Source organism: Peromyscus californicus, unplaced genomic scaffold (assembly GCF_007827085.1).
Source record: "Peromyscus californicus insignis strain IS unplaced genomic scaffold, ASM782708v3 Scaffold_7__1_contigs__length_154581171, whole genome shotgun sequence".
In the NCBI taxonomy this organism is placed as follows: domain Eukaryota; kingdom Metazoa; phylum Chordata; class Mammalia; order Rodentia; family Cricetidae; genus Peromyscus; species Peromyscus californicus.
Window position 1 is genome coordinate 100,564,889 of NW_026294595.1, and position 13,076 is coordinate 100,577,964.

The 13,076-nt window shown below is 34.7% G+C and overlaps 1 protein-coding gene across 1 annotated transcript in view; it reads right to left on the reverse strand.

Annotated features, from left to right (window-relative positions):
• Positions 1-13,076, reverse strand: part of Fam227b (family with sequence similarity 227 member B) — a 176,490-nt gene that overhangs the window by 149,265 nt on the left and 14,149 nt on the right. The window contains exons 3-6 of the mRNA XM_052724907.1: positions 11,455-11,508; positions 5,673-5,904; positions 1,160-1,227; positions 340-375 (exon numbers count right to left, since the gene is read on the reverse strand). Of these exons, the coding sequence (XP_052580867.1) occupies positions 340-375; positions 1,160-1,227; positions 5,673-5,904; positions 11,455-11,508 (390 nt within the window). The remainder of the gene's footprint in view (positions 1-339; positions 376-1,159; positions 1,228-5,672; positions 5,905-11,454; positions 11,509-13,076) is intronic.

Genomic DNA, 13,076 nt, shown 5'->3' on the forward strand with positions numbered 1-13,076 from the left:
TTTTATGTTACTACATTAAAAATTATGTATTTTCCCTAAGAAAATTTTCATATACTTTGTTTCTGAGAAATTAACAGCATTTGTACACTTGTGAGCCAAATTTTAAAACAAAACAGAATAATTTTTTAGGACATATTTTGGTATATACTGAAAATATCAAGTATTTTAGATAAAGAAACAAGAACAGGGTAGAATAGAAAGTTTTCTAAGCCTGTTCTCAACTCTCTTTCTTGGAGCACAAATTTATAGTTATATCTACATCTATAGCATTATAAGCATTCTTTTGGCTCTACATAATATACCTGATACATAATCTGACAGTACAGAAAATTGAAATACCTCTATATTCTTCTCTGTCTCCATTTCATCTGAAAGCTGGAAAATTCAAAACAAAGTATTTAAAATTCTAAGTTAAAGGATTTTTACATTAAAATCTTGATAAATAAACCCCTAAAATATTTATATTTAACAATAATTAATAAAGCTTTGGTTCACACAATCACTTATTAAATAACCAAAGGAAGATAGATAGATACATATACATATACATATATATATGCATGCGATGGATTATGCTCATTGTTAATTAATAAAAAAATGATTGGTCAATAGCAGGGCAACAAGAGATTGGGTGAGACAGTCTGACACAGAGAGAATGATAGGAGGAGGAAGGGCAGGGTCAGGAGAGTCTCCAGAGAAACCAGCCAGTCACTGAGTAAGCAGGATGTGTAAAAAATGAGGTAACAATCCATGAGCCACGTGGCAAAGTATATATAGAAATATGGGTTAATTTAAATGCAAGAGTTAGCTAATAACAAGCCTGAGCTACCTGCCGAGCATTTATAATTAATATAAGCCTCTGTGTGTTTATTTGAGAGTGACTGTGGGACAGGAAAACTTGCATCTACATATATACATATATATATTACATATATAATATATATTAAAATCAATCTCAAATAACTTTTGATGTGATGATTTCAGGGCTCTAACATTGTGTGTCAAAAAATAAGTCCCTAGATCTTCAAGACAGAAATGTTGCTTAACAAAGACTAATAGGACATTTTTAAAGCATTATCAGTTCTTATCTGTAGAGTGACAATATTTACATTTCTGATGAAAATACATTTTTGAGGGATGGTAAACACAAATATCATACCATTATCTTCCTCTGCCTACTGTGTTCCTTTAAGAATGCCTTGTATTTTTCCAGATTTGTATATGAACCTTTAAGAAAAGGGAATTGACAATAATGAAAAAAAAATCAAAAACAAGAAAATTCTAGATAATTTAAATATAAAACTATTCAATGAAATCAATTAAAATTTTGACGAGCCACGCACTCTTAATAAATAATGGAACTATTGTTTATCTTGTTTCCTTTTGTTTTTCCAAAACATCAAGCCCCATCTAACATGTCTATGGTACTTTGCATCTAACATTTTACCTCAGCTGATATCTAACAAAGAAGCCACATTTTTCAAATCACTCAGCTACCGAGATTTGACAGTTTCAAGATTACCTTAAATTCAATAAATGCTGTGCATGGCCCAGTGAAAGATATGTGCACAGTAATTTATACAATGTAAGACTTTAAACTACTTACAATATTCATATGTTGAAAATAATTAATATATGTGTGTATATATATATACCTATTTTTAAAGGAGGAATATATGAAAGAAGATTTTTCATATTATTCTCTGCTTACTCATAGATATTTTCTCTACAAAAATAATACATGTATATATGTATACAAGCTACATATAGCTTATATATGCATATATAAAACATATATAAATAAAAATATATTAATTAGATGCATATATATACTACATATACCTATAAATTAATGAAAATTTTAAAATTTAAAAATTCAACATGAAAATTTAAAATTATGAATTTAATATGGATATAAATACATTCTTGGATTTGAAAAATCTAAAGTCAAAGGATATTACATATCTAAATGATATAACTAATCAAATTTATATAGTAAACAGAACAGGCTTTATTAGCATAGCCAGTATCATCATGTTCAAGCATTCTGTGTAACAAGATGACCCATTAAGTCAGGAATAAGACAGTAGAGAAGCCAGCAAGGAACTGGGAATTTTGGAGTCAGCAGGTCCCCAGTCAGCACAGGATGGAAGCTTTGCCTCCAGCTGGACAATTTGGTGGTAATTATGCACTCCCCTGGCCTTTGAGCTCACTTGTCTTCTTACTGTCATCTACCCCAAACCTGGTCACCTAGGCCTCCCTCTTAATCATCTCATGAATAATATGCATGCCAACACTGAAAGAGAAGAAAAGCAACCTGAACAAAGAGACTCAATTAACAACCTGCATCAGATGCACAAGTACCAAAGGATAGACACAAGTAACATGAAAAAAACACATTTTGATGCTCCCCCAAATTACCAATCTCATAATCACAAACTGCAACAAGAATGATCTGGAAGATTTTATGGACAAAGAATTTAAAAGAATGATTTAGCTATGCTCAAACGACTCAAAGAGGATATGAATATACTCAAAGAAAATAAAACAAAGAGATGAATGATATGCAGAAGTCATTCCAAGGGAAAAATATAGAATTTAATAAAGAGAGGGAACTATCAAAGGAAACTCAAGTTGAAAGGATGCTGGAAGTGAGAAACTTAATAAGCCAAATAAAAATGTTAATGGAAAGCCTCATCAGCAAAAATTGAGAAACACTGGAGTTAAATGACACGGTAAATAACAGACGTCTACAAATCATGTCAACCAAACATGAGAGAATGCTCATTCTCCTCATTAGCCCATAAACCTCCAAAATTGATCACAAAATAAGACATAAAGCAAGTCAAAACAAATATTGGAAAGTTAAATAACATCCTGCATTTACATAACCATACTGGAACAAAGCCAGATATCAACAGCAATAGAACCCAGAGAAAGTACATAAACTCACGGAATCACAATACTACTGAACTGTAATTAGACATGAAAGACATCAGTAAGGGAAAAAATCCTAGATGTGAATGAAACTGAAAACACAACATGCCAAAATCTAAGGGACACAATAAAAGAAGTCCTAAGAGGAAAGCTAACGGTAAACGTAGAAAAACTCAAATCAGTCCCATTAAAATTAGGAACAAGACAAGTGTTTCCACTCTCTGTTCAATATAGTGCTTGAAGTGTTACCTAGAGCAATGCAGCCAGACACAAAAATAAGAAATCAGAATAGAAAAAGAAATAAAGAAATCCTTATTTACAAATTATATGATTTTACATACAAGAGACCTAAAGAGTCTATCAAAAAACTTGCAGACCAGATAAATACTTTCAGCAAAGAGGCAGGATACAAAAAAAAGGTATATTGAAAATGATATCAAGGAGTCAGTCTCATTCACCACACACGCACACGCACGCACGCACGCAGAGGCGGGGGGAGAAGGGAGGGAGGGAAGGAGGGAGAGACAGAGACAGAGAGGAAGAGAGAGAGAGAATATATCTGGGATAATATATTTGGGAATAAACCTAACCAAGGAAATGAAGGCCCTCTACAATAAAACCTGTATGACATTGAATAAAGAAATTGAGGGGACAGCAGATTGGAAGACCTTCCATGCTCATGGATCAGAATATTCAATATTGTGAAAACGGTCATCCTGCCAAAGCAATAGCAATCACAAGCAAAATATCAAGATCTCTCCTCACAGATAAAGAAAAATCTCAACATTAGAGAACAAGATCTTTGTCTCAGGCACTAATACCAAGAACCTATAAAAAAAGATTACCCTCCTCAAGCTCTGAAACATATCAAGAAACAAGCTAAGTAAATGAACAGACAGAAGTGTAATTGCCAACACATATTCTAAAAAGTGTTCAATATCCCTGATCATCAGGGAAATACAAATTGAAAATAGTTTATATTCTACTCACCCAATCAGAATGATGAACATCAAGAAATCTGACATAAATGCTGGTGATGATGTGGAGAAAAGGGAACCCTTGTTCATTGCTGGAGGGAGTATAAACCAGAGCAGCCATATGGAAATCAGATGGAAGTTTCTCAAAGAATTACAAACAGAACTACCATATGACATAACTATACAACTGCTGACATATATACACACACTCAAAAGTCTCCACATTCTACCACAGAGACACATGGTCATCCATGTTCACTGCTGCTCTTTTCACAACAACAAGGAGATGGAACCAGCCTAGATATCCATCAGGTGAATGGAAACAGCCTAGATGTCCATCAGATGACTGGAACCAGCCTAGATGTTCATCAAATGAATGGAACCAGCCTAGATATTCATCAGATGAATGGAACCAGCCTAGATGTCCATCAGATGAATGGAAGCTGCCTAGATGTTCATCAGATGAATGGAAGCTGCCTAGATGTTCATCAGATGAATGGAAGCTGCCTAGATGTCCATCACATGACTGGAACCAGCCTAGATGTTCATCAGATGAATGGAACCAGCCTAGATGTTCATCAGATGAATGGAACCAGCCTAGATGTTCATCAGATGAATGGAACCAGCCTAGATGTCTATCAGATGAATGGAACCAGCCTAGATGTCCATCAGATGAATGGAACCAGCCTAGATGTCCATCAGATGAATGGAAAATGAAAATGTTGCATATACACAATATAATTTTATTCAGCAATGAAAAAAGTAAAATTATGAAAATTTTAGAAAGTGGATGGAATTGGGAGTATATTAAGTGAAGCGATGCAAACTCAGAGAGATAAACCAGGTATGTACTCTTCCATGCAATATACATAATGTACACAGCCTGTAATGTACATATACACATACAAATGGGTGTGGTCAACTCTTGAAAATTGGAGAGGAAATAAGAGAGTGTAAAAATTAGTGTTGACAGGGGTGAGGAGCAAGGAGACATAAGTGAAATTAAAGTAGAAACGTGACTTGGAAAGAGCCACATGGGCATCAGAATTAAGGGGGTGGAGAAGAGAAAAAGGGACATGAATCTAATAAAATACACTTTGCCTGAAATGCCATAATGATATCTAATACTGATACTGATTTTTAAAAATTTGAAGAATAAGACAACAGCTACTATTATTATTTAAAAATTATTCTGGAAGTACTGATCGATACAATTAGATAGGAAAAAGTTATATAAATACCAAGGATAAAAAATTATCATTGCTCAAGGAAATATATCTCAGCAATTAATTTCTTTTACACCAAATACTATATGTACCTACAGGCTAACCTCAACCATGTGGATCAGCTCCCACTCTATTACTTTGATTTCTACATTTACTATTGATGGAGGCTTGCTTCTTAAAGCATCAGTCGGCACATCTTGTTTCCCTGAATCCCTGAGGTTTCGTTACCTCTATTCCAGTTTAACAAAGTTAATAACTGTCTTAGGCTTGTTCCAGTAATCCTTTCTTTCAAACCACATCCTTAAGTCTACCTAAAACTATTTATTAGGTCCTACTGGATGATGAGATTTTTAAACATGTAGTTTTAAGATACTTAAACTTTGGAATTTTATTCCTTATGAGAATACACATAGAAGCAGCATATACAGACAGACAGACAGACACGTACACACACACACACACACACACACACACACACACACACACACACCCCACTGACCATTACTTTATTCACATAAAAAATAAATCTTACTTTTCTTGGAAATCATTCTGTTACAATCAAGTAAATTGGAGGAATGCTGTTTCAAAAGATGGGAACTGTCTTTTAATCTTGTCTCCATGATGCTGACAGCTTCAAATATTCGAGGAACATTGGTCCACAGATAAGAATAAATTGAAGCAAATGAAGTGTCCTCTTCTAGTCTTTTCAGAGCATCATCCCATATATCACTGTCTCTAAAATGAATATCCCTGGGCCAATAATCCTGCACAAGCAAACATTTTACATCATTTGAATAAATTTAAGTCAGAGTTTAATGAGTGAAAATTGGAATTTTACTCTAAAGCATTATTTTTATTAAATGTTTTGAAAATAAATTTCAAAATAATTAAAACCTCACAAAAGTTGCAAAGTTGCAGAAGCTTTCTAAAAACATGTTTTTTGGGGAATCATTTGAGCATAAGTTGCTGCTTTAGTGGTCCATTATCTTTCAATACTTTAGTATCTCTGAAAAAATGAGAGCATTCTCCTTAAAAATAAGAATTATAAGAATCAAAAATAGTTTTAATGCATTTCCCTATCTAAATTAAACTGTTGAAATTTCATCAGTTGATCTAGTAATGCCTTTTACAGAAAAAAATAAATTTAGAATCATAAATATTTAGGATTGCATTATTTTAGTATTAGTCCATTTAAATTTAAAACAACCCCTCAATACTTGTCAGGAAAGAAAGAGAAAGAATTAGGGGGCCCAACAGTTGGTTTTTCCTTCTATTTCTTCTAGCCTTACTGACATGCAATAAGCAAAATTATACCTATTTATGATAAATAACATGCTCTTTTAATATCTGTACAAACTATGAGATGACTAGCTAAGTGCAAAGCTAAGACCATACTCATTGCTTTGCATAGGTTTTGCTTGTTTTTTTATGGTGAGAAATTTAATAACTATTGTTTTGGCAAATATAAAATATGTATTAACTAGAGTCACCATACTGTCTACTAGATCTCTAGAATATATTCACACTGTATAATAGAAACTTTTATATCTTTCAATGCATTTCTACTCTTATTCCTATAAGTCCCTGGCAACCATTAGGCTATTCTCTGCCACTGAGTTCCACTGTTTTAGATTCCTTGTGTGAGTAGAAAATGTAGCAATGGTCTTTCTGGGTCTGGTTTATTTCATTTAGAATTTTTCTCGGTTTATATACATGATTGCAAATGTTTTGCATCGTTTGTGGATGTCTAAAACAGTCATAAGGAATCATACTATTGATTATCTACCTAAAAATAACCCTACAATGGATGTACATAAACTGTATACTTCAAATGAAATTTTCTCATCTGAGCTGACAAAGCTCCTCCCAAGAGCCAAAGACCATCTACCAAAACACCAACATTAGGCATGAGGAGCCATCTTTTTTGTTGTTGGCCAGGGCTGTTGAAGAGACTCAAAAACATATAACCTATTGCTTCTGCCCTAGGTTGTCCTTCAGAGGTGGAAGGTAAGTCCCTATTGCTGAAGACAGCATACACTTCAGAGGTATGACCCAGAGGCCTCTGAGCTATAACTCACCTAAAAGCCTTCTCCCTGAGAAGCTTTCATGGGACCAGAAGGCACCATGCAGGGTTCCTAAGGAGGGAAGTAATCAACAGACTCACTCAGCTATGATGCTACGAATGTCCACAACAACCAGCATGGCACACATACGTTGGTGGTATTCAACAGCACTCTAATCCAATTTAAGACCTGCCTAACAAGAAGAAATCATGCCTAGTACTGGAAAACTAGCTATCTACCCAGGGCTAGTAAAGTCATAGATCTTGGAGGAGAACATACATCCTCTACTTTATTAAATCAGCATAATCCCTAACTACATTCTAAATGTTATTCCTTATACCCACAAATAAGTGTAGTCCTCACTCATCATCAAGGAAACTTCTCTTTGTAACAGATAGAGATCATTACAGAAAATCACAGCCAATCAAAACACACAGTTGTAAAGCCCCTTCTCAATAAATCTCCAAAACAGCTGTGTCACCTCAGGCTCATGAAAAAATGAAGAAGAGGGGGTGAAAAGATTGTAAGAGCCAGAGGTCATGGAGTATGCAGTGAGATTGTGTCTGCTGAGGATGTCATAAGCTACACCCAGAGTCACACCAAACATAAGCCTAACAAGGACAACAATAAACATGCTAAAGTGAACAGGGCAAAAGCTCATGATTCTTCAACCCAACCAAAGAACTATGGGCATCTAAAGAATGCTTAGAGTGTAATAGTCTTCCCCAGGGAAGAGAATAGCAATCAGTTGTCCAACACCAAATGGCCATCCCTGAAGACACACATACAAGTAACATACAGATTGAGCAAATTATATTTAGAATTAATACACACACACACATATATATATACATATACACACACACACACACACACACACACACATATATATATATATATATATATATAACAATTAATAAAAACAGAGAATAAGAAGAGATATGTGGGATAGTTTGGAGGGAGAAAAGAGAAGGGACACATGGTGTAATATATTATAATCTCAAAAAATAAAGGAAGTAATAAAATAAATAAGTTCCTTTACTGCAGAGTAAAAAATAAATGGAGTGAAGAAGAAACACATAAAGTCGGAGAGAATCTTTTCCAGCTATAAATTTGATAGAGAATTAATATCCAGAATATACAAAGAACTCGAAAAAACAGTCAAGGAAACAAATGACCCAATCAGAAATAGGCTGTGGATTCAAACACACAGCTCTCAAGAAAGAGAGAGAGACAAGGAAGGGGCGAGCTAAGAAATATCTTTAAAAGTGTTCAACATCTTTGGCAATTAGATAAATGCAAATTAAAACTTCATCTTACCCCAGTCAGAACTGCTAGGATAAAGAAAACAACTAATAAGTGCCTCCAAGGATTCTGGGAGAGAGGGACCCTCATTAACTGTTAGGATTGAAAACTTGTGCATCCACTTTGGAAATCAGTATATGGAATTCTCAAAAAGCTAAAAGTAGATCTAACATGTGATCTAGCTATACCACTTCTTGGCACATACCCGAAGGGCATTACATTAGACTCCATAGATAGTTGTTTAACCATGATTATTGTCATTCCATTAACAATAGCTAGGACATGGAAACAACCTAAATGTCCTCCAACAGATAGATAATGAAAATATGGTACATATACACAATAAAATACTATTCAGCTATTAAACAAAAAAGTAAAAAATTTGCAGGTAAATGGATGAAGATAGAAAACATCCTGAGTGAGGTAACCAGACACCAAAGACAAATATTGTGTTTTCTGATATATGGATGTTAGCATTTAAGCCTTCTATAGGTATGCTACAATCTATATAACCTCAGAGGTTAGGTTTCAAGTAAGGGACCAGCATGGAAAGGAGGATGCCCCAAAGAAGGGGAAGTAGAATAAATAGTTATGGAGAGACAAGGGGGAGACTGGAGTAGGAGAATTAATAGGGAGGGGTGGATGAAAGTGGTAGGCAAGGGAACATGGGGAGGGACAACTAACACTAAAGGCCATTTGAGGGGATCATATAGAAACTACTACCCTAGAAGCTACCTAAAATATATACTTATATGAAAGAAATATAAATGGAGTCACTAAGTAATGAGGGAGACAATGTCCCAACTGGACATGACTCATCACCATGTGAAACCTCCAGTCCCAGGAATGGGTTATATCTAGTTGAGTCTTTAGCCAAAGGGGCCTCAAACATCTCAGGCTATTCCCATGGCTATTGGTTACTCTTCATAAACTGACAGTAAAATACTATTGCTGAAGACAACACTTACATATCTCATCGAACAGGGAGAAGTCAATCTAGTGTCTAATTAGAGCTTTTACCCCTGCTGACTAGTGTTCATGGTACTTGAAGATATTCTTCTGCACTCTACCAGAGGAGAAAGGTAACCATCAACCCAGCCATAAACCATGCAATCTACAACAGTGACCTGCCTACAAGATATGCTGGTACAATAGGGGCACAAATGTTGTGGGAGTGACCAACCACTGTCTGATCAGATTTAAGGCCCATTCCAGGAGCCACCCATGCCTGACACTGTTCCTTGGGTGACTATGAACTTCAGACTGGGTAAGTCATGGGCCTAGGGGAAAACCAAATACTACTGTTCTGCTAAAGGAACATAGGAATGAAATGACTCCTAGAATTCTGCTATATCCATAGACTAGTGCCTCACATAGCCATCATAAGAGAAGCTTCATCTTGCAGTAGATGGAAACTAACACAGTGACCCACAATTGGACAACATGCAGAGAGATATTTTAGAACACTAAGTCCTAAATAGGATGTCTTCATCAAGATCCTCCCTTCAAGGCTCAGGGATCTATGCAGAAGAGGAAGTGGAAAGATTATACCAGCAAGAGGGGATGGATGATTTCAAAGAAATGGTGTCTTTCAGATACAACAGAACTGATGCATATATGACCTCACAGAGACTGTGGCAGCAAGCACAGGGCCTGTACTAGTTCAAGCCAAACAGGATCTCAATACTGAGAGAGGAAGTGGACATAGGCTACCACCCCTACCCAAGAAGCTATCTGCAATTGACACACTCTTGTAAAGGAAAAATTGGTTTTCTCCTATGGAGTCTCATTGGGGTATTAACTACACTTAAATGTAGGCCTCATGCCTAGTAGTAAATAGATAACACAAAACGACTCAATGATATTTTTGTATTTTTTTACTTAAATTGCTTTGTTGGGCATTTTTTTTGTCTTACTGCTATTTTACTTGTATATTATAGTTTGTCAGTTTGTTTTTTATGAGGTGTGTGTGTGTGTGTGTGTGTGTGTGTGCTCTTTGTGCTTTGTAAATTCTGTTTTGTTTTGGTTTCGTTTTATTTTGTTTGCTTGCTTGTTCACTTGCTAAAGAGAAAGATAAGGAGAAGGTGTGGAGTTGAGTGGATGGGGAGACGGAAAAGGACTGGCAGGAGCTGGGGGAAATGGGAACCTTGATCAGATTATTTTGTATGGAAAACTGTTTTCAATGAAAAAAAAAAAGAAAAAAGAAATAAACTTTTAGAAATCAGTTTTATTTATTTTGCTTTTAAACGAGATTCTTTCTCAAAACATTGGGACAAAAGCACTCATATAAACACATACATGCACATGAAATTTCATTGCCAATAATTTCATAGCAAATTCTATTCATATTTTACATAAATGGAAATAAATATACTTCAATTTATTAAATTTCAACAGACCTCATTAAAAAGTCACCTATCTTTTAAACTGACATCTTTATTCCAACCTTTATCTGACATATCTCAAAGTATAACAAATCCTAGCTTCACATTTGCAAATGAGTGAACTCAGCCAATGCTCAGAGAAAACTCCTCAGTAATCTCAGGAACTCCAGAAATACTCGATAGTTATACATAATGATATGAAAACATATTTTGAGTATTTCACTTTGATTTAATGATCAAGGAATATTGTTGTAAGTTTTCTGCAAACTATCTGTGAGTATTAGTTGTGATGAGTGGCTAAATAAGGGTAATTGTCAGATTTTCTTGAAGGTATAAATACATAAGACAAAAATCTTAAGAAAGCACACCACCGAATTGTATGTATAGGGTTAACAGTTTTTAAATGTGAAAACATTATTGTTAAAAGCAACTGGAAATGACATACTGAAAGGAAACAAACATGTGCAAACATTCACATTATTTAATTTCCATTCTTCTTTCCATAGCTGATATTTTAAAAAGGTGTATTGGCAGAGAAATGAGAGTAGGATGCTCTACTCACCCAGTTTTGAGACTTTAAGAATTCTTCAAAGCTCTTTGGAGGCTCTTGGCTTTTCTAATGAAGCAAAATCAGTCAATGGCATTAATTCTAATTTTACTTAATATACATGACCCACTTAGGCAAATATAGTATTTAAGTTAGAACTTTTAGTGTTGTAAGATATTATAAAACATTCATTTGTGTACATTGTAAAGTCCAGGTACTTTGAAAAGAGACAAAGATAAGTGTTTAAATGCTGCCTCAACAAGAAACCCCTATGTGAATCTTGGTGAATGCTCTCATTTCAAATTCCAACAAGAGTTCCAAGATATTTTGAGGTATTGTGGACTGTATCCATAATAAACCCAGAGCCAGAAATATAATAAATATTCCTCTGTTGACAGGAAAGCCACAGAAAATTGTGAGTATCCTGTGGGGGCTTCAGGCTAACAATTCATAATTCCATTTTTATTATGTAGTAGTTTCTCTGTGCATTGAAAATATACTTAACAATAGACTAATTTTATCAAGATGAAACCTGAGTCCTTGTCTTTGAGACTTTGTACATGTTCTTCCTTCTGCTTAGATAGTTTTCTGCCTAAAACTCTCTCTTTTCAAGCCCTTCTGGGCCTATTTAGCTCTCAATTAAAATATCAAATTAAAAGTCACATTTAGGCCGGGCGGTGGTGGCGCACGCCTTTAATCCCAGCACTCGGGAGGCAGAGCCAGGCGGATCTCTGTGAGTTCGAGGCCAGCCTGGACTACCAAGTGAGTTCCAGGAAAGGCGCAAAGCTACACAGAGAAACCCTGTCTCGAAAAACCAAAAAAAAAAAAAAAAAAAAAAAAAGTCACATTTAATTGAAAGTTTAAAAATTCAAGATCAACCTAACTACCTAGAAATACCTGTTTTAAAACAAAATATCAGACAAAGACAAAAACAGAAAGTCACTTTTTTCCCCAAGAAGACTTCACTCTCCAAACCTTACAAAGTTTCTTCAGGGTAACACTGAGCAGAGTAGAGACTATGTACATCATAGCTGAATCACAATCACTGTATATAGTGGCTGTCACAAAGTCTCTAAGTACTTGCTGTATGCATCACTTGATCAATAGGTGAGCAGATAAATGGGAGAAGTATCTAGATATTTGAAAAAAGGTAACATGTCTGGAGAATGAAAATACAGTGTGCAGAAGCCAGAGGGAAAAAGAGAAAGAAAAGTCCAGAAGTGTAATTCATTAATAAATATGACGACATGGCTGAGAAGAATGAAATCACATTTTAATTTACTAAAACATTTCTTGTACATTCTCCTATTAAATGGTCCAGTTTATAAAATCACAGGGCTGTACTTTGTAAAACTAATTACACATTTGGAGTTAAATGGAATATTTCACACTCTGAATATTATTTAAATATATGAATATCATTAAACATGCATTTAACAAATGATAGTAAAATAAATAATGTAGGTAAAAAGAGTATATAAATAACAAGAATAAATGAAGTCAAGTAAGTATTAAGTAAGAAAACATGGAGCTCTGGGGCTAAGAAAATTGAAAAAGATTTATGAGGGACAGAGTAAACAAAAGTCTTAGAAATAAAATAAATGAAATAAATTTAAATGTTTTATTTTATTTTAATG